The following is a 22,795-nucleotide window of genomic DNA, read 5'->3' on the forward strand; positions in this document are numbered from 1 at the left end:
AATGCTGATCACTACTTTGGGGCCAGGAAGCAATTTTTCTCCAGGCCAGTTTGGCCCCCAGTGATCCTGGAGGTTTTTTTTTAAAATCATATTCTGGGCGTGGAACAGGGGTCACTGGGGTGTGTGTAGGGTATTGGTGAATTTCCTGCATTGTGCAGGGGGTTGGACTAGATGACCCTGGAGGTCCCTTCCCACTCTATGAGTCTATGATTCTATAATTCACCCAGGCTGGCTGTGGGCATGCCAGCACCTCTGTCAGGCAGAAGCACCTGAGATCCTCCCCCTCCTCTTTTCCTTCGCCTGACTTGGAGGCGAAGGGAAGGGAGAGGGGGGAAAGAATGGATCCCAGGTGCTTCTGCCTGTCAGAGGGGCTGGTGCACACTTCCGGTGATGTCAGGGGGTGTGGCATATGCTAATAAGTTATGCTAATGAGCTCCTGCAGCTCTTTTTCTATGAAATGACCCCTGCATAAAGGAAAAGATAACTCAAAACCAGCTTCTACAAAAACATTGGGGTAAAGCTGGTCTCAGAAGAAATAGGAAAAGACCAGGGGACCCCCAAAAAACTGAAAACTAAGGCACAAAAATGTTTGTGGAAACTAGGGGATAAACTGAAGCAGTATGGGACCAGAATTAAAAAAAAATAACACACACCTATGTGGAAAGCCCAAGAACAACTAACAAGTCTAGGGAGTATGATGAACACCCAACTCACCAAATCCATAGCATCTTTCCCAAATATTTATTAGGCTGGCTTTTGGAAGGCATATTTAAACTAGTATTAACGCATGGGATATTTTAGCACTGATAATTGCTTATATGCTATTATTAAATTGTAAACTACTCTGCATTCTAGGAATGGGGTAGGTTAGCAATTCAGATAGATAGATATTGTAAAATATATACAAGATACTAAAATAATTACTTTGGTGCTACTAACATGAATATCTTGCAGTAGACTAAATCCTTTCATAATCATTTAAGCTGATTCATTTTGGGGGGAGGGAGGGGTCCTTGGAAAATTCAGCAGCAGAAGCCCCGCATACCCACCTTATGCATATATGAATATAAATCAGAGCTGATCATCTTTCTTGGTTCTGCCAGTTTATTAAAAGTTAAAAACAATTTCATCACAAGACATTTTTTTGAGATGTTTGCCAAGGTGCTAGAACAAAGAAACGAACTAGGACGGAACTTGGATATCTCTCTTCAGGAATATTTATCCTATTTAGCTCATGAAAGTAGAGAGACCTGCTGAGTAGTGCCATCTCCACCTGTGTGAAACACCCTGGAAGACCCATTTCTAATATCACTTCTTTGGACAAGCACGGAAAATATTTTCTCCCTCTGCAATCTCTCTGTGTGCCTGTCATGTTGCAGAGCAACCAGTCCATGGAGGCAGTGCAGTGTTTTCACAGGAGCCACCTGAAAACAGGCAACACTGTATAGCAGCTCTTCTGGGAAAAAAAAAAAAGGTCTAGGAACAACATCTCACAGTCTGGTATCTGGAGTGGCCTCCAAGGAGCTGGTGAAGCTACGGGACCTGCACAAAGACCTAGCCAAACTTTCCTTTCCATTCAACAATGTTGCAGCAATCTCCTCCATTTCTGTCACCTCAGTCTGGAAGGCAGCAGCCATCTCATCTCGCACCAGTTTCAGAAATGAACTGTCTTTGACAAGGGAGTGGAGTCCCCCAGAGATCAGAGCCTGTAGCAAAGGAAATGGAAGTTAAATTCCTTGAAAAACTTTAGAAAGAACTCTTCTCAGCCCCATCTGGTACAATCAGATGCCTATTTGTTGGAAGTACCAGATGTGATGTCTGGGACATTTTCCGCACAAAAGGGTCTCCCTGCTCTTGCATTTGTATTCCTCTGCTATTTAGCTTGTTTCCGCAGAGGTTTTTGTAGTATGAGGAGCAAAAATGCAGTTTGCCCCCTCTTGTGGTGCAGAACACAAGTCTTCTGCTGTGCTGCAAGAGAGGACAAACTGCATTTTTGCACCTCGGACTAAAAAAACAGAAATGATTGAAAAATCAGCAGAAATGATTGAAAGAGGCGGAGGAATACAAATGCAGGAGCGGGAAGACCGTGCGGAAAACATCTCAGTGTCTCAGCCTCCAGAAGCAAGTGACCAGAGTTGCACGCAGATAGGTAGACATTAGGCTTCTTCCTGTTTACTATCACTGAGAATCCCTTTGAAGTGTAGATCAACACTCTTTAGGGAAAAGCAACTTCCTTCCATCTCCCCCCCCCCCCCCTCTCCACAAGATGGAAAGCAGGATGATTCTCAGCATCTGCTTCCATCTCCTAGTTAGCTAGCACAGGAACTGTCTCTGTATCTCTACCCTGCACTATCATGTATGTATTTCTAGAATAAAGTAGATTATTTTGTTTCAAACTGAAAGATGGCTCTGTGTAACTTTGTAGTCCTGCAAGCTCATGGTAGATTCATGACAAGCACTGCTGTGTTAAAGCCAAGTGCACTCTACTAAATAAAGATCTGGATCACCAAAACCAGTACCCTTCCTACACTGTTTGCTCGTCTTCAATCTGAGTGGTCACTTCAACTCAAGGAAAAAATGCACAGAGCTAGATTTTTAGCAGTTGACCACTCAGATGCTATGCTGGATGGTCCTTGGGTCAATTTATAGAAGAAATGAAGCTTGCTAAGGAAATGGTAGCAGAGATTGGAAGCAAAATGAGGTCTCTGAAATAGGGGTCATTCACTAGCCCTGTCTCATGCAAATGGCACTAAGGAGATAAAAAGAAGCTTACAGGATCTCAGAATGCACTGTGAGAAGTCATGGGTTTGATGCCAAATGACCCAGCCCCCTCATTGAACCCCCACAAAATGTTTGGTAGTTGGACCAATAAACAGCCCGTTTATACAATCAGCAGCAAAAAATGGTGACGCTTTCCTGAATTATACCCCTTTAGGATGTTATAGGGTGGATGCATATCTGAATTCCCCCCCCCATGAAAAATGTCTTACACATAGTAGAATTGCATCCAGAAAAAGGCTAGAAAGCAAACTTCTCCATACTAATTTTCTATATACACTGAATTATACCCCTTTAGGATGTTATAGGGTGGATGCATATCTGAATTCCCCCCCCCCCCCATGAAAAATGTCTTACACATAGTAGAATTGCATCCAGAAAAAGGCTAGAAAGCAAACTTCTCCATACTAATTTTCTATATACAGGGAAGGGCTTGGGTCTTTTTTTGTAACAGAGTATTTAAATATAGTACGCGACCTCGCTTGAAGCAGTAAAGGCCAGAATGAGACATACTGCTTGATTCTGCTGTTAGTATAAATTAGCCCTAAAATATGTTCTAGGAAGGAACAGAGAGGAGTACAAGGTTGCCTTGGTAACTGCCCCCAGGAGAGGCTTCCCTTGCACATTAAAAAAAACAAACAGTTTTTTTCTACTGTACCCCCTCACTACAACCCAACATCCATAACTGCTTTCTGCTTAGATGCCATAGCTGGCCTTGTCTCCCTCGCTCTGTTCTCACATTGCAGGCTGGAACTTTTACCAGTCCATCCCTAAAGAATGTCCCTGCCCTTGACTCTGTCTGTGTCATTCTGCTGCTGTACCTCCTGAATAAGCTGGAGAATAGCTGGGGTGGAGGTTTCCTTGTCCCTTGATGTGTTTGCTTCAGTGGAGTTCCTAGATTGTAGCACTTTTCCATTTTCTGCCTCTTGCTGAGAGTCAATGGGCATCTTTTGGGGCAACTGCGTAAAAACAAGAACAGTCATACTAGAGTGGGAACTGCTTGGCATCAGCTGTCAGCCTCCTTGTTGCCCTGGGTGCAGCAGGGGCTCTGCCAACTGCATCACACGTGCCTTACCCCTGCTGTCCTGTGACCTTCCTTAGAGGAAGATTGCTATTTTCATTAGGCTTCTAGCACAATGTATATATGGCATTATCTTCAGTAAGGAAAAGATATGCAAACTGAACCTTGCCTGGAGTTTAAGAATCAATTCAGGGTTCATATAAGGTTGCACACAGTAATACTTGGATGCAGCAGTATGCCATAATATTCTTTCACCATTTGCATTCTGGGTTTTGTACACTGACAGCCTAAGAGGTAGCACAGCAAAAAGCATCCATCTTTTCATGGAGCTGGTATGGTGCATCAAATGAAGTAAGCCTGCTGTGAGGGAATGGATGAGCCAGACACCACCAGGCATCTGTGGGGAGGTGTGAGAAGAAAGGGAAACAAGACTCAGTTTACTATATAATTGGTATGGGCCTCTAGAGGTGAGTTTAGAAGATCCCTCATTCTGATTGGATGCCGGGCCCTCATTTTTACCAGGCAGCCATTTTTACCAGGCAGCCATGTGGACCGAGCAGACCTTGTTCTGCATAGTCACTCTTCTCTCCCCTCCCCATCCAATGCTGTGAGCTCCAGGCTGGATGCTTTTGCTGACAGTCCACAAACAGTATGGCCATATTCTCCGGTGGCATTGTAAAGGGAACACTGAAAGCACAGAGTGGGCTGAGGCCTTTCCAGACAAGTATGGGGAGAAGAAAGCAACAGGGCTGAGCTCACATTTACCTGGCACGTGGAAAGCGGAAGTTCTGAACACCTTGTGACACCATGTCTTTGCACCTGGCTTATTTTCCTTGGTTGCTTTTCAGGCTGAAGGAAGCATTTGTTGGCTGGAGGAGAGGGAACGAGAGCTAGATGTGGGATTGTGGAGAATTATACATGGCAACCTTTAAAATGGCATTGCTGCTAGAGCTCTGGCTGAACTACAAAATAGGGATGATAATATTTTTACTTGGCCAATTTCTGTTGCAATATGAATAGGCAGACATTTGAGTTACTCAAACAGACTGCCTCACTAACAGCAGAGCAATCCCTGCCTCCTATGTGTATCTGTGTATGTGTGTGAGAGAGAGAGACTGTGAACTTATGTGTGAGTGTCACAGGTTCCTATCCACCCACCATTAGAAAGGATGGGGACTGAGACCTACTCTGGAAATATTTTGCTCACAGACAGCATCACTTCTCTTGGACAAGGAATAAGAAGCTTCTCAAAGGCATGAGCAAGAGGTAGGAACTCACCCAGGACAAGTGGCCGATGAGATGGTGGTAGCACCGTCTCTCCCCTCAGCTCATTTTCATATGCCATCCTAGGGAGAAAAGCATTGAGGGTGAATTCCACAAAAACTCCCAGTTCCAAACCATGAGGATATGATTTCCAAAGGAAAAAGCCCAAGTTACTGCCAGTGCCACAGCCCATTTTCTGTTATGATTTGTTCCTCAGCCTACTGAGATTAGAACTGGGGGGAAACGGAAATAATCAACAAGGCCTGTGATTTGAGGATAGGGAGGAGCTCCCATTACTGATGAGGTTCAATTCTCACCTCGGTCATGCAGGATAGAAGACTTGGGCTGCTGTTCTTGCATCCTTCTCTATAAAGGCTCAGGTTGCCACAGCAGCCAGGAGAGCTTTCCCCCCAGCTCTGTCTGGAAACAAAGCAGTGCCTATTCTTTCAAACCCAGAGACCCAGCAGCCATCACTTATACCTTTGTACCTGCAAAGCTAGGCTACTGTAATTTGATCTACACAACGTGTCTATTTGTGATGGTTCAGAAGTGTCAGCTGGTGCAGAATGCTGCCCCTTGACAAGAATAATAGAAAAAAATGGAACTTCTCATAAGCTCCATTTTATTCAATAGTGAAGGCATCAGAGAGATCTCTCTGGGCAGGATATTCCACAACAGAAAAGGCCTTCTGTCAGGTCCCCACCTACCTCCATTGGGGAAGGGAGTGAGAGAGAGGCCTCAAGCATGGGCATGTTTACATGGGAGAACCTTTCAGATATCCTCAGCCCAGGCTGCTTTGGGCTTTAAAGACTGAAACAACACAATTGTTAAAGGATGGTTTATTTGCTTATACTAGGACCAGCTGCTATACACACATGAACACCTGAACTCACTCGATTCTTTATCTTATGGATCAGGGGTGGCCAAACTTGCTTACCATAAGAGCCACATAGAATAAATGTCAGATGTTCGAGAGTCACAAGACATGAACAAATATTACAGGTTTTTACTGGGAAATATGCAGATTTGATTTTTATTAACATTAAAATGAGACTGTCAAAAATAATAACAAAAGCTGTAAAAGCAGATATTCATAATGATATTTATTCGTCCCATGACATTTGTTTGCTAATGATATTTAGCTTCCCCAGCCGCCCTGCTGGGAGCTGCACAATATGTGTGAGCCACAGTTTGGCCACCCCTGTTATGGATGATTGAACATCTGCCAGTCTGGCTTATATCCTAGTCACCAGTTGCAAAAAGAGACCTGGTTCTCCAACAATTGGTCCAATAGTTTTTCAATCTGTTTGTATGTGTGTTGGCAGGTTGCTTCACTGTATTCCTTACAAACCATACAGCACAGCTTAACTGGTTTTTCACACATACATGTTCTCAAACAGCCTGTTCCCCCACCCACCCACTCCTTGCTGTGTAAGTGCTCTTATAATGATTCCATGTTTTGGTGTGTGTGTCTTTAAATGTTGAGTTTGACTGCGGTAATGTAAGGAGAGCGATATGGGGAGATGAGTGTGCTGTGATTGGCTAATGACTGAGAATGTGGGAGGAGGGGTGTCTAAAGGAATCTGTGTATGTGTCTATGAGGAGATTCTGTAATATGAGAGATACAAGTATGGGAGAGGTTTGAAGAGAATCTGTATGACTCTGAGATGTTTTATGACAGAGTTCTGTGTGAGAAGTTTGAAGAGACAGCATGGTCTGTGTGACTATGGAATTTTGCCTCTATTCTGTGTGAATAAGGCAAGCAGTTTAGTCTGAGTGACTATAAGAGCTGATTCTGTTCTGGGTGAATAAGACAAGGAGATTAGCTCGTTTGGTTATATATATATATATATCAGAGAGAGAAAAAGATTATACTGAGAGTCTATGCCTGTCAGAGTGACGTCTGAGTGACTGTAACACCAAGTTTTTCCAGTTATATTTACAAGTTCCTTTTTTTCAGTAACAGTTCAAAATAACCAGAAACCTATTTTGTTCTTTATTAAATAAATCAATTTTTATTTAAGCTTATCCCAGCAATCAGTACAGTTCTTCCTCAGGGCCACATAGTCCTCTGAAGTGCCCAGACCATAGGTCATTCTACCAGGAGTAGGACTGCCAAGCCGCGGTGGGGGATCCGCACGTCTTCACAGGATCCCTGTCGCGTGTGGATCCCCCGCCGCTGCTTGGCAGTCCTAAGAGAGATTTGGAATTTTAATTCCTGATGGCAGCAGAAATCTATCAAATTTAGGTACACAAAGCATGTTTAAAGGTAAAAAATGGTAAAAAAAGAAAAAGAAAGAACATCACATCTCTCCTTAGCAGACAATTGTTTAAAGAGAGAATTAGATCTCTCAAAACTCATATAAAGCAGTCATCAATAAATGCTGTGTTGCAATAAAATTCTATGCTTTGGCATTTGTCTAAGTAGCCCTTAGTGACACTAATGGCCATCAATTAGTTTGAATTGAGAGCATCTTTGCATACATGCAATTTTGGGGAAACCCAGTGCAAACCAGTTTGGCAGGCATTCATGGTTACTCAGTATGAGTTGTACAGACTGAGTGATTGGTTCACATTTAATCACCATCTTCAAACATGGTCAGTTGAATGTGTTTGTGGAGAAATTTGTAGCATCCCTACTCTAGGACTCATGCCAGACTCAGTCCTTTAAAATGAATATGACCTTCTAACTTGTTGACAAGGACCAATGGGTTCCCATTTTCAGCTTCCAAACCTGACTTTACCATGTTGTTTTGTTGTTGTTGGCATTGCTGTTGCTGTTGTTCACATTGGTGTGCTGTTCTGGTGGGAAGTCATCAAGGAAGACGGGAGAGTCCAAATCTTCACTCCCCACCTCTGTGAACTGTAGGGGTCTCTGGCTAGCCATGTGGGGCGGCAGTGGACTGCTGGGCTCTATGAAGGTGTCCACTTGGCCAAACAAACCTCCTGTCCTCTGAAGCCATAGGGGAGAGAGAAGAGACAAGGTCCTTAAGGGTTTTTTGTTGTTGTTCTAAATCTGTTTAGTGAATTTTAATCCCACCTTTTATCCAAGGAGCTCAGGGCAACATAATAGGTTCTTCCTTCCCCTATTTTATCCACACAACAATTCCATGAGGTAGGTTATGTGAGAGAATGACTGGCCCAGGTTCATGCATTGAGTTCCATGGCTGATTAGGACTTCATCCTAGGTCTTCCTGATCTGAATCTGACATTCTAACCACTATAGCACACTATCTCTCCAATGGGGAACTGAAGAGCTCCAGTTAATGACACAAACTTCAATGCAGTTTAGATGCAATTACATTAGGCAATATTCAATACATCTTTAAAATAGTTACATGAAAAATTACTGTTCTTGCTATATATATCCTCCCCCCGAAAAAATAGGTGATCAAAATGATTATTAGATCAACTAATGAGTTAGCTTTCTACTTCCACAGACTGTCTAAGTTTTAATTATGCATAACTCCCAACCGCACACTGTAAGAACAAATGGATTAATAGAAGGCATTTTTTGAATCATTTCTTATCCTAACAGTCTTTTTGAGAGCCAGTGTGAAAGAACAGGGACAGGCAGGTCTAAATTGCTGCTCATCCATGAAGGCTGCCTTCATCCGGTCACTCTGTTTCAGATATGCCGATTCCTCAGGGTTCTTGTAAGGATAAAGGTGTGTGCATGCACAAAGACCATTTACAGTGCTATGATCTCCTTGAGATCATAAGTAAACATATCATAAGGCTGTGTTCAGACAGGCACTTCAATCCATTGTTGCTCCGCCTCTTATTGAGCCAGATTATTTTATTCCAGAGAATCGTGATCAGACTCACTCCTTTTAGCGTGCTTCAAAGCACTTCTACTGGCCCTGGAGTGATCAGACAGCAGCAGGCATGGAGTCAGCCCATCGGCCATTTTTTCAAAATGTTGGTCCTTGGAGCATGCCCACAAGCACAGATGAGCCTGCTGGGATATGTACTTCGTGGGGCTGTCAGCCATTTTTTTTACAAGTTTGCCCTCTGAGCAATCGCACAAGCGCTTGCTGAGAATGCTGGGATATAGAGTTCACTGCTGTCCTCCCTCTAATCTTTTTAATTTACCCCTTCCCCAAAGGACAGAAAAAAGCTGAAGAAAAGAGGTGTCTTTCTTTTAGAGTTTTTTTTAAAAAAAACAAAGTTTTGAGCAACCCCTGTAGGAGCGGGGAGAGAGAGAGAGAGAGAGGTGCGAATAAGCAGTTGTGCGCACATTACTAACTACTTTTTTAAAAATGGCGAATGGAAAACAAGAAATCAGTCAGACCTGTGCAAGAGTGCAATCAGACAGCAGGAAATCCCTTTTGGAACAAGCTCAAACCATGGACTGGAGGAGGTTATAAGCGGCTACTAAGACATCATAGTTAAGATATCCTAGAGAGAGGGTTGTAAGACCAAAATTAATTTATATTGGATATTAGCTAGGGGTATTTATTGTAGGATTATTTACTGTTTACTATAATTAATTAAGGTCTAATTGTGGGAGCAATTAATTGAAGGGGTTACACTTAATTGTACTGATTAGTCAATTAATTATTAGGGACTGGCTATCCTATTGTTGAAATTATCTATATTTGGCTTATCTGACAAATTGGGGTTAGAATTTTAATGTAAATTGCGTCATTACTGGCCTTTATTTATTTCACTGGCCAGATGAACTAGAGTATTTTTGTACCAAATTGTTAGATTAATTGAGATTTGATCATCCATTAGGATAGACTAGGACTGCTGAGACTCCCTAAGACCAAAAGCACTGGGAGAACTGCCATTGTCAGCTGTACTTAAATAACATCAAACCATCAGACAGCCTATTATTGGTCTGTGGCTCTAGCAAAGACCACTAATGGGCGATGGCCGAGTAGGGGATACCAGTGCTCCTGGGGAGGGGAAAGTATAGCGGTGGGCCCAGGCAGACATGGAAAGGAAGGGGACAGAGAAGTAGAAGAGCTTGGTCCCCTTCCAGCCTGTGTCCCATCCCAAAGGTGGTGCTAGGATTAATGACCCCTCTCCGACATTGGTGTTGTGTAATGCCAGGTCCATAAACAATGACCATGGTTTTTCAGGACTTCCTGCTTGAGCAGGATATGGACCTGGCGTGTATGACCGAGACCTGGGTGCGAGATGGGGAAACGGTAGCTCTCTCCCAACTAGCTCCTCATGGGTTCACGGTCCTCCACCAATCCCAGACTAAGGGGAGGGGGGAGGAGTGACTCTGTTCATCCGGGAGGCTTACACCTTCAGGGTGCTCCTGCCACCAAGGCTCATGGGCAGAGAGTCCACTGGCTTTGTGTGGGAGGCCAAGGAGGGTTTGGCTGTTTGGTTGGTATACCATCTGCCCAACGCACTGACAAACAGCCTGTCATCCCTGTTGGAGGCCATATCAGGCTGGGCATTGGAGCACCCTAGACTGATAGTCCTGGGTGACTTCAATGTCCATGCCGATGACATGGCCTCCACACAGGCCTCCTGGTGTCGTGCATGGCTGTTCCCGGGGGCTCTGCATGACCTTGTGTCATGCATGGCGTTGCGAGGACTCTCTCAATATGTAATGGCTCCTACTCATTGTGCGGGGCACATGCTCCACTTGATCTTTGCGGTGGACTGCATTACTACTATGGCAGTTCCGTGGTCAGACCACTTTGCCCTGAAGGCCCGCACGAATGTTCCACCCCAACCCTGTATGGGTGGCAAGTGTATTGGACCCTTTGCAGCTTCAGATGGCCCCCTAGCAGCTCATTGGATGAGCTAGTCAAGGATTGGCATGGCTGACTCTCAGCAGCCATCGATGAGATCGTGCCCAGATGCCCTCTGTGCCCTCGCTCTAGGCTGGCTGATGAAGCAAAGGCTTAGATGGCTAGAGAGACAGTGGCAGAGAGCTCATGACAGAGCAACAAGAGCATCCTATAGGACATTTAGAAGATCCTATGAGATGGCAGTCAAAGCTGCAAAGAGGGAGTTCTACGCAGCTATGATTGCATCTGCAAGCTCACGCCCAACCCAATTGTATAGAACTATTCGGTTGTTAACAGTTCTGCCACAGGGCAGACCAAACATTAGGGAATTGGACATTGGCTGCGAGGCTTTCGCGAGCTACTTTGCAAATAAAATCTTGTCGCTTCGCCGTGACCTTCCCATCACAATTGAGACAGTGAGCGAACTCGAGGTTCCATGCACATCTTCTAGTCCGATTTTGGATTATTTCAGTCCATTCGGTCTAAAGGAAGTCAACAGATTGCTCTCGACAGTACGTCCAACCACGTGCAGCCTTGATCCGTGCCCTTTCTAATTAAAGCTGGGACAGTACGTCCTTGAGATGCCCTCAGGGATATTATCAACAAGTCCATCTCTGAGGGGCTGTTCCCGGGGGCTCTCAAGGAAGTGGTGGTCCATCCTCTCTTTAAAAAACCATCTCTGGATCCAGCCAAATTGGCTAACTATCGGCGAGTTTCCAATTTGCCCTATTTGGGCAAATTAATTGAGAGGGCGGTGGCAATACAGTTGCAGAGCTTTATAGATGATATTTCTATGCTAGATCCCTTCCAGTCCGGCTTCCACTCAAGCCATGGGATGGAGACAGCACTGGTCGCCCTCACAGATGACCTCCGGAGGCATCTGGATTGGGGCAGGATGGTGGTGCTGTTGTTGTTGGACCTGTCGGTGGCGTTCAACACAGTCGGCCATCAGCTACTTACTTACTGCCTCGCCGACATGGGGATTCAGGAGCTTGCCTTGCAATGGCTCGTCTCCTTTCTCCAAGGTTGGGGACAAAGGGTGGTGCTTGGGGAGCAGCTGTCCCGAAGGCGCCCGCTGATCTGCGGAGTGCCTCAGGGGACGGTGCTTTCCCCAATGTTTTTCAACATCTACATGCATCCCCTTGCCCAGATTGCCCGAAGGCATGGGCTAGGGTGTCATCAATATGTGGATGATACTCAGCTATATCTGTTGTTGGGCGGTCAGTCCAACTCTACCCCAGAAGACCTAGACTGGGTGCTTCAGGACGTGGCTGGATGGCTTAGACTGAGCTGATTGAAATTGAATCCAATGAAGATGGAGGTCCTGTGCCTGAGTCGGAGTGGATCGGGGGTAGGGATCCCACTACTGACTTTCAATGGGACGTCGTTGGTGCCAGTGCTGGGGGTCAGGAGTTTGGGAGTGCTCCTGGACACCTCCTTAACAATGAGGAGCAGGTAGCAGCCACTGCCAAGGCAGCCTTTTAGCAACTTCGGCTGATTAGGCAGTTGGTTCCCTTCCTTGAACGCAATGACCTGGCAACAGTGATCAACGCAATGGTCACCTCGAGGTTAGACTACTGCAATGCTCTCTACATGGGGCTGCCCTTGGCGCAACTCCGGAGGCTGCAGCTGGTGCAAAATGCGGTGGCCAGGCTGCTGATGGGTCTCCCTGTGTGAGACCACATCCAGCCTGTGCTAAAGGCACTGCACTGGCTGCCAATAGCATACTGGATTCGCTTCAAGGTGCTGGTCTTGACCTTTAAAGCCCTTTATGGTCAGGGACCTGCCTACCTGAGGGACTGCCTTTCCCCACATGTTCCCCAGAGAGCACTGCGGTCCGGGTTGCAAAATCGCCTGGCCCCCCTGGTCACAAGGATGCCAGGCTGGTATCGACCAGGTCCAAGGCTTTTTCGGTGGCAGCTCCAACTTACTAGAATGAGCTTCCGGATGAGATCAGGGCCCTGCAGGACCTCTCACAGTTCTGCAGGGCCATGAAAATGGAGCTCTTCCATCAGGCATTTACATGAGCTGTGCCGTATCACCCTCACCCTGTGTCAACTTCCCCCCCCCCAGCCTGAGCCCATCAATAGTGGAGGTACTGCTGTATATGCACTTTATTACAGTCATGATGCCATCATCATACTAATGGTTTTAATAACTTTATTGTGTATTTTATATTGAATGTATATTGTTGTTTTCTTTGTAAGCCACTCTGAGCCTGCCTCGTGGGGTAGGGCGGGGTAAAAATCAAATAAATAAATAAGACTGGACTTTCTTAGGTGTCAAAGAAACACGCAGTGGGGGGGCGGGGACTCGGACAACTGGGGATCGACAGGCAGATGCTGCTGTCTGATCGTGCACTTTAAATCCATAAGGGAACAGCAAGGGCAATGGATCAAACTGCCCGTGTGAACACAGCCATAAGTAAACTTTATTTAAAAAAACCCCACAAGTATAGTGGGTAGCTTCATGCTGATACCCCTGGGTCCACAACTCAGCCATGTGAGAGAAAGCATGGGCAGCTGCTAGCTCAAGGTATCCCACCTGTGTTCTGCATGGGAAGTGGAAGCGGTGTTTGCCCCAGCATCCCTGGCATCCATGCAACAGCCTTGCTTCCATGGAAGACCGACCTCCATGCACTTGAGCAGGGCTGCTGTAGATCATCACAAGATTTAAGGTCAGCTAATTTACAGTCTAGATCTGTATCTATGTTAAGGATGGTTTGGACATAAAGTATCTTGCCTGAGGGCAAGAGTTTGAGCTAAAAGTCTCTTAGGAGCCTATTGAAAATCTTCAATTCTGTGAAATTCCTTCTGGACAGCAAAACAATTCCTCTTGGAACTGCATCTCTTCAGCACATCACCTTAATCATGCTGTTAAGCCAGTTTCCTGGATTTAGTCTATTTTAGTGTGACCGAAAAATGCAACTTGTGCTGAGTCTCAGCACACAGGGGATTGGTTGCCTTGGTCCTAAGTGGTTCCCCTTGAGTCCTATAAGCAGGGGTCATTTGGGGGGGGACGCGGGGGGACGCCATCCCCCCGGGTGAGGTGCGGGAGGGCGGGGCCTGGAGCTCCCTGCTGGTGCCCGCTGGAGGTCGCCGCCGGCTGTGGGGAGGACACACTTGCGGTGATGTCAGGGGGTGTGGCATATGCTAATGAGTTATGCTAATGAGTCCCCCTAGCTCTTTTTCTACGAAATGACCCCTGCCTATAAGGCACAGCAACGGGGCTGCCAACAGAGACATAGTTATGTCTTTGCTGGGTGTGTGTGTGTGACAATGTAATCATAGTCCTGCCCCATGGCAGAGTGGCCTCCAGCACTCAGGATGCACTTGAATGATGTGCGCAGAAAGCATAAACAGATGCATTTTGCCCTCTAAGTGTTGTTATATACAGGGTTCCCATCGTTATGATGGCATTTTGCCAGTAGGAAAGATTAGAAAGATTGCTAACATTGGTTTAGAAATACAGATCAGCTCGGGTACTTCTCCTTAATACTCTGCCTGTTACAACAAAAAGAAATAGCACTTTGTTGTTGATGAGGAGCAGTGGTACTTTCCTGCTGGGGACCCATGAAGGGAGGAAATGGACTATCCGGGAGCACTCACCCTATCAGGTAGCAAATATCACAGGCACTCTCCTGCCAGGGGTGCCATTACCAGTAAAGGATACTCACTGCTGAAGTTTGCACAGGAGTGGTGGATGTGCAAGGGCCCTTTAATTGAACCTTACCTCTGGGTTCGCACTCACCCTATAGATGCCTTCCTCAATTGCTGCCTCCACCATGGCTCTCTCAAGCTCTTCCTCTGCAGTCAGATCCCCAGAGATTGCTCTGTGGATCTCAGGAGCAGCTTCTTCTTCAATGGTTCTCAGGCCGGCCTCATTAGAACAGTACAGATGAGAAGTTATCATCACTGGTGTTCCCTCTAAGCTGAGTTAATGTGAGCTAGCTCAGTTTTTTAGCCTCCAGCTCACAGATTTTTGTCTTAGCTCAGGAAGGATGGCTCCAGGGCAAACTAATTTATACAGTAGCCAAATCGCTCACTCACAACTTTAATGCCAGTAACTCACAAAGCAGAATTTTTGCTCACAAGATTCCACAGCTTAGAGGGAACATTGACACCACTACCAAGGGTCATTCTCATCAGAGAGGGAAGGGGACAGACAGGCAGCAGGGTGTGATCTAGTCATTTGTACCAAGATCTTATTTCCTTCCCATGAAATAACCCTGTGGGGTTAGGATCAAATGCTATACACCAAAATCTTACATAGGCATAATCCTGCAAGCTTCTCATAAGAGATAAATCTGGGCATACACTGACAGGACTAATAGGGATAGGGAGAAGTAACAACCATAAGTGATTTGAGCAGGAGGAAAAATGTTGTTAAAGAGGTCACACAGGCCAGATATCGCGGGGGGGAGGCGTGGCTAATTGCCCCAGCGCAGTTTGATGCGCGATTACGCGATCAGACGCGCCAGTGGCACACCACAGGTCCTTCCCTCGGCGCCGGCGGGTAAACGAGGGACCAGAGGGGAATGCCACGCGCCGGGCGCGATCACACCACGGGTGTCTGGAGGCAGCCCGTGGCAAACGTTTACTAGTACCTTGAAGGTACTAGTTTTTTAAGGCGCATTGTCGGTGGTAAACCACGGGTGCGCTCCACTTCCCAGATGTTGGGGTGTGATCGCGCCCGGATAATCCGCCCACCATCCATGCCTCTCCCGCGGCAACTTTGCCGTGTGACCAGGGCCATCATATGACAAACAACCTACTCTCTAGGTGCAAGTTGCCAACACCCTTATGCAGACACCACAGTACAGACTCTGTTGTACCATGGCAATTCTTTAGAATCTAAATTTTCATCTTGTTTAGCCCTGTCGTAGGTTGACCAAATCGTCATTTACTAGAGTGAGAAGAAATCATAGGATCCCTAGCCTGATTTTCAACTGACCTGGATTTCAACAGCATTCTTCTTGGGTCGATACCCATAATATTCTTCCTGGCGTTTCATGAATTTCCTGAAGTGTTCCTGTATGAGGAAGGTAGCATAGAACTTGCCCACAGTCACTTCATCATCTAGGGGGATGCACACAAATGAAGGCATTAGGATTGCTCAGCAGCAGTATCCTACCAGGCAGAACATGCCAGATTGCCTGGAAACACTGCAGAAGAGAACCATGATAAGCACAACACACAAATCTCAGACAGAGGAATGGAGAATCAGAGATCAGAAAATCTCCCCTGATTGCTAAATGACAGACTCACCTCCAATTGGTGGGATGACTTGATCCAGGAGCTTCATACTTGTTCTCTTCCAGATTTTTTTGATAATCATCCTCAGTTCTTCATTAGCTTGCTCAAAGTTACCTACAAAAGTATCAGTCAAGCATACAAATATATAAAGCTGTTTTATACTGAGGCAGATCATTGGTCCCTATTACCCAGTACCATCTACTTTAACTGGCAGTGCCAGTAGCCCTTGAGAGTCTCAAGTAAGGTCTTTCCCTACACAACTATTTGAGATTTTTTTAAAAACGGAAGGATTAAACCATGGACCACACACATGCCTCTCCTACTCAAAATTAGCCATGATGTTTTACATTATCTTGCTTCTTGTCTGTCATACCTATGAATTATGCCCCAATCAATCAGTAGTCTTTTAATTAATTCACCATGTTTTCCATCTTTTTCATTTGGTATAGTAATCCATGGTGTGATATTGCAGCCAACCAGTTATTTACATGGGCCACGTTGTACATCAATGGTGGATGCATCTGAGGGGTGATTTAAATATGGCAAGAGCCACATGGAGGCCACTGAAAAACACTTACCTGCATAGGAGCTCCAGGCAGCTGGTGTCACATTTAAAGGGCTCTTATGGCCTTTATGAATGCAGCATTTGCCTGGGCTGCCTGGGCAGGGGACATGGCTTGGTGGTAGGGCATCTGCTTTGGTCTTACTCATCATAAGGTAGTTTATGTGTTTATAATTTCATTGTTGGTGTGCTATCACTGTTCATGTATGGGCCAGTAGTTGGTGTATGTACATATCTGCCTGTCAGGTAGCCCTGTCGTGAATCTGGAATGTGGAGGGGTGCCCTCCTCCTCATTCTCAGTTCTTCCCTGTCCAGCTACTGTGCGCTATCTCTAGCTTGACCTTGTAGTCTCCAGCTGCAATTTACTCAGCTGGGAAAGTAATGGCTTTTCGCTTGCTTGCTTGCTTCTGCCCGCATGTGTGAACTATAATCATTGGCTTCAGCTCATTGTGGGGGATGTTCGATTTCACTATAAGTCAGAGGCCCTTATACTGATGGCTATTCCTGACACAAGCTGTATACGTGTTCTTTAGTACTGGAATCACCAATAAAGCAGTTATCTTCTTCTGAAGCCCTGTGTGGTGTGACCTGCCTAAGGACCCTGACACTGCCATCAAGGCACAGCCAACTTATGGCAACTCCAGCAAGGGGCTTTCAAGGCAAGCGAGGAGCAGTGGTGGTTTGCCATTGCCTTCCTCTGTAGAGCATTCCTTGGTGGTCTCCCATCCAAGTACCAACCCCACCTAGCTTCAAAAATCAGATGAGATTGGGCTATACCATGCCATCTTCCCTCCAACAGTTGATATAAGAACCTTTTAAACATAGACACTGGCTTTGTGGAATGTGGTGATCTTTGTAAAGTTGTGTTGCCTCTATCAGCTTTGAAGTTGATGAAGTTCTTAGCTTAGGCTTCTTAAAGCAAAAGAACTCCAGATACAGTATGTTGGCAAGGCTCCACTGAAACAAGTTATGCTAAGTTACTACAGATGAGGACCTGATTCCTTGAGTTCACATGATTAAAAGTTGTAAAAAGGCATTCATTTGTATTGATTTACACAGCATCTTCTGCGGGGCTTGTGTTATTGTACAGTAATGGATTTTAAGGTCAACAGAGTTTCTACTAGCTTGTAAGGTGACTAATGCTCTTTAGAATCCATGAGATGAATCAAAGCAGCTATCAGCACAGTGGAGTTCTCCTGGATGTACCCACAGGCAGGTTTCATCTCTCACCTTCTGTCTTGATCTTGAGAGCTGTTCTCACCAGAGCAAAGAGCGTGGCATTGAAAGTGACAGTACCATCACTATTCAGGGGCATATTCATGCCCACCAGGCGCTGCATTACAAACAGTCACACATGACAAAGTGTTATGCATACATATGCAGAGCACTTCCCCGCACTCAACCTCTGATAATCATCCCGGTGTCCTTTACTCTCACAAAAAATCAGCCCAGTATTTCTATAACTTTTACATAATTAATATAGTCCATTGCAATGGGAACTGGGGTGCCATTTTATGTAAGGCAAGAGTTGGGTTGGAGGTGGGTGGACAAGAATGCAACCCTTTTTACGGTTTCAAAGGGAGTATTTTCTCCAGGTTACCTTGCAAGCCACACGATGTGGGCAAAACTTCCCAAAGCCCAGGGGAGGCTGGATTCGTCTCAACAGAGTCACCACGTCTAGATGTTTGATGCGTCCCCTAAGAAACAGCAAGACAAAAATTGGGCTTTGTGAGAACTATCTTTTGCCACGCAGGATATCTGGAATGTGAGTAACTAATTCAAACTTTAAAAAAAAGTTTATTTTTCATATCTAAATTATTGAATAATTATATTTTTATTTATTTTCAGGCCTTATCATCAACCTTCCTTGGCACTGAAACATGTTTATAAGTTATTGTGTGCATGTATATGCCCACTGAGGAAGGCCTTGGAGGCCGAAATGTGTTTGGTCCTGTTTTAACATGGTTCAAGGTTATCAGCCTAAATATATTGAATTATTGGTCAAGTTTTATTGGTTTAAGGTTTTTAACCTAGAAATATCCAAATGAATCTGGTTATATAGATTCAGGACTTTTAGTTCAAATATTCACCACTTCAAAGGCGGATTGTTCCAATGTTTTTAAAGTATAGTTCTAGTGCATTTTGTAAGAAATATATATATATTGGTTTAATTTATTTCTCAAAATATTTTTTTCCTCTCACCCAATCTTTGGGTATCCAACTTCGTTGTGCCTTAAGGGTTTTTCCTCCCTTCTGTTTTGGTTTGCTAATAGCAGTCACAGCACAAGCTGGGAATATTAGCTTTCTGACATTACCATTCTAAAACGTTTTCAAATACATCCATGGAAATTCCAGGTTAGTGGGTCAGGATCAAGAGTTAAGATTAAAACTGGAGCATCTGGTGGAACATACAAAAGCTTGCGATGATGCTTCCCTTTCTGAAGATACATGTAACTGTGACATTGTTCTCAAACCACTTCCATCAGGACTAACGTCACTAAGGCTACAGTCAAACATGCCATTTGGCGTGGTTGGAAAGTGCTCCTATTTCATCCGTTGGTATTTGAAACAGAGTTGCTTGATCAGACATCCCAGTATAATCCATTTCACTGTGGGCTCAGCCTGTCACTGTGCGATCAGATGGTGTGGATGGGTGTGGGGTTTTTGCCTGTTTTTGCACATGCACATAAACGAGGGTGGAGTTTTTTGCACACGAGCTTCCCAACTTCCGGGAGTCGAGTCCTCGCTTTGACCACTTGCCAATCCTTCCACGGAGCACTATGATCCCTTTGATTCACAGTGAGCCATGTTCTCCTGACAAAGATAACTCCCTTTCCTGCTCATTTTCAAACTGGCCTAGGGATGGGGACAATTATATGGTTATGCGCATATTGCTAAGCGAGCAAAAAAAATGGTGCCCAGTCGGAATGGAATCAGCAAATCATCCCGACAGCCTGGGAATGCACTTGAGTGATCAGACTAGGGAAAATCTGTCCATGGCCCATTGGCAAGCATTAGGGCCGAACTTTCCCAGGTGTCTTTTTACTCCATTTCAGGAGCAGACCAGGACAGGGTGCTGATGACTGCGGAACATTTCACAGATGTTGCTATCTGATCATGCATTTTAGATCTGTCAGGCATTGGCATTGAAATCTGATCTAAAGGCATGTCTGATCACAGCCTAAGTAATACTAGGCTTTCATTTCACTACTAATGGAAACTCAGGACTGATAGTTACAAGCTACATAATGAATTCTCACTTGGCTTCAGGGTCATATTCTGCCCAAATTCTTTTGAATTCATCCAGGTGATGTGGACCCAATATGGACCAGTCCCGCGTGAGGTAGTCAAAGTTGTCCATGATGACAGCAACAAAGAGGTTGATAATCTAAGAAGAGATACATTGGAAGATAACAAGAGATAATGGTGCTGATCAGTTTACAGGACAAATAGTGCAATCCTAAAATGACCCTCCTGAGAGTAATCCCCACTGAATACACCTGAATAAGAATAGGCTGCTTAGGACGGCACTGAAAGTCACGTGTGCAGCTGGAGGAAGTATAAATGAGAGGCTGTGTATTTGGCATGAAAATTTCATCTCTAGCAAAAGCAAACCCCTCTCTTGAAAGGGTAGTCTAAACAGCTGAGTAGTCTTCTCTGGCAACAAAGCAAAATATTCAGCACACTATAGGACAAATAACTTTTTTTTAAGTTCACAGGCCACACTGTAAGTGGAAAGACAAAAGACCACATACAAATTCTGCAGTGTTGGTTGGTTACAATCTCAGAAACTAACTCATGTAGCCTATGGTCCCTTTCAAGTTACTGTTCTAAACCGGATGCTGTCCATTGTTGGCCCGGTTCCAAGCAAAGCGATACAGGGACAGAGGTTTCATACAGTGGATTTGACTCGGTTAATGACCATTCTCTGAAGCAAACTGGCCATTTCAAACAATGCAGTGCTTTTTTCCATGCCCTTTTTTGCTGCCTGATCTTCCTCAAACTTTTTTGGGAAAGTTCTAAGTTGAGCACTATAGTGCTAGACCAATATAGCACTTCTCAATGTATCTCAACAGTGCCACCGTAGCACTGAAGTGCTATATTGGTCTAGCGCTATAGCACTCATCTTAGAACGTTCCCAAAAAAAGTTAAAGGAAGATCGTGCAGTGAAAAAGGGCAGGAGGAAAATCATGGCACTATTGGAAGTAATGCAGACATTTTAAAAAGCACATTACAGCAATTCAGAAGAACAAAGAAGAGGTGAAAATGGAAGAAAGCAGTTTACTTCAAGAACAGCTCAATTTCTTTCCCTCCTTCTCCAATTTCTTTTGCAAGCCAATTTGAGGGTTTTTTAAAATCAAGATTCATTAAGTTACAACGGACTTGTAAGGTTTGTAAGGAATTTGTTTTCCCAACCTGGCTGATGCAATCCTTACCACTTGCTTCCAATAACTGGAGACACATTTGCATGAGTACAACATATGAGGTGGGTTTTTTTTGTTTTTTTTTAAAGAATGGTAGGATATTTTTTAAAAACTAAACTGACATCAGGGAAGAAAGGCACAGGATAGGATACAGTTCAGTACCCTTTAACCATACTCCCTCTTTACTGTTCCAAGTACATCACTCCTGCCACTTTAACTGTGAATGGGGCTCTGTTACATATACTTTGGCCTTTAATGCTCTATGTTATTATTATCATGCTCCTGCCATATCAAAAGCCACTGTAGTCAATGGATTAGAATGTTGGATGAGGACCTGGGAAACCTGGGCTCAAATTCCCATTCACCTTTGAAGTTCACGGAGTGACCTGGGGTCACTCACTTATGAGTGCAGCACCATTTTTTACTGTTACCAGAGCCACTTACAGGTTGGGAAGCCCCAGTAAGGAGGAGCTAGAAGCCACTCTGGCCATTTTTGTGGCTTTATCCATTTCCCACCATTCTGGCACTGCCCAGAGATGCCACCAATTAGCAGTTGGGACCTCCAGATCCCTTAAATGGCTGTAGCTCCATCTCAGTTGCCCAAAGACTCTCCTTCAAAGGTCCCCAGTAAGTCCAGGGACTCCCCTGTTCCCAGACAATGGGAGAACTGTATGTGGTGTTGTAAGCTCCTTGGAGAAAGTATGAAATATGATGATAATAGATAAACTTGTCATTATACAGCAAGAACTGTCCAGAAGAGCGAAAATAACTTACCAGGAATGCACATATCATGTAGAAACTGATGAAGTAGAAATAAGCAAAGCCTGTACCACAACTGTATTCTTCCCCAGGGGTATAGTCTGACTCGGGGTCACACAGTTTCCCATAGCTGGCAGCCAGTAGGACCTCTTGCCAAGCCTCACCTGTTGCACACCTAGAGAAAGGGATAAGGTAAGATAAGCACTCCTTTTCAAAATACCTTAACTGAGTTAGTAGAAGAGGATATACAATGTTATGGGAAGAAAATGGGGACCAGTATCTTTGGAATCTAATCCTATACCATGTGAAATTAGAAGCGGAGATCTGATCCCATTTTTTGAATTTCTCTGAGTTGCCAGAATTTTTTAAAAATCCAAATCTGGACAGAGAAGAACTCTACCTTCCCTGTGTGAGCAAGCAAAGGATTCCTATACAGCTTCTGTAAGAAGATGGTTTTGACCTCATCTTTCTGTAAGTTAGCCCCAGTTGTAACATTGCTGAAGGTTGCATCAATGCAGTTCCAATATGTTTGTCCATGAGACCCCAGAAAAATGTCTGTGTCAGCACCACTAGTCTGAATACTTTCCGTATGATCCTGTGTTATTCAAAGATTCTTCCAGTGGTCTCTAATGTTCCAGGAATGGGAAAATTATTTTCAGTGGGAACCACATGGTGGCACTAATGTCTGAATGAAGCTCACCTACCAGGTGCCAGGGTTTCAAGCAGACAAGTCTTTCCCATCTATTGGGATCTTTTAGTTACAGCTGCCTAAGTCTGGAAATTTGGGTCCTTCTGCACATAATATGTCATGCTCTACCAAATCTTTGTAATAGTGCATTTTTGTTTTAAAGGACGTTAACTCAAGGGTGGTATGAACAGGAAAAGGAGAGCAACTACATAGGGAGGGTGAAAAGGCAATTCTCTATTGCAATGAGAATGGTGGTAGTGGTACTACAAAGCCCAACACAGGAAAG

At 44.7% G+C, this 22,795-nt stretch overlaps 1 protein-coding gene across 3 annotated transcripts in view; it reads right to left on the minus strand.

Moving 5' to 3' along the window:
* Nucleotides 1-1,061: 1,061 nt before the first annotated feature.
* The window catches only part of CACNA1S (calcium channel, voltage-dependent, L type, alpha 1S subunit), a 109,752-nt gene continuing 88,018 nt past the window's right edge, over nt 1,062-22,795 (minus strand). For all 3 annotated transcript variants that reach the window (XM_015411835.1, XM_015411836.1, XM_015411834.1), the window contains 12 exons: nt 21,837-21,996; nt 19,899-20,026; nt 18,239-18,335; nt 17,869-17,971; nt 16,089-16,190; nt 15,775-15,899; nt 14,572-14,700; nt 7,807-8,015; nt 5,078-5,145; nt 4,565-4,668; nt 3,600-3,737; nt 1,062-1,706 (listed from right to left, as the gene is read on the minus strand). In XM_015411835.1, the coding sequence (XP_015267321.1) occupies nt 1,491-1,706; nt 3,600-3,737; nt 4,565-4,668; nt 5,078-5,145; nt 7,807-8,015; nt 14,572-14,700; nt 15,775-15,899; nt 16,089-16,190; nt 17,869-17,971; nt 18,239-18,335; nt 19,899-20,026; nt 21,837-21,996 (1,579 nt within the window). In that variant the 3' untranslated portion in view covers nt 1,062-1,490. The remainder of the gene's footprint in view (nt 1,707-3,599; nt 3,738-4,564; nt 4,669-5,077; nt 5,146-7,806; nt 8,016-14,571; nt 14,701-15,774; nt 15,900-16,088; nt 16,191-17,868; nt 17,972-18,238; nt 18,336-19,898; nt 20,027-21,836; nt 21,997-22,795) is intronic.

Source organism: Gekko japonicus, unplaced genomic scaffold, assembly GCF_001447785.1.
Source record: "Gekko japonicus isolate JY-2015 unplaced genomic scaffold, Gekko_japonicus_V1.1 scaffold309, whole genome shotgun sequence".
Lineage (NCBI taxonomy): Eukaryota > Metazoa > Chordata > Lepidosauria > Squamata > Gekkonidae > Gekko > Gekko japonicus.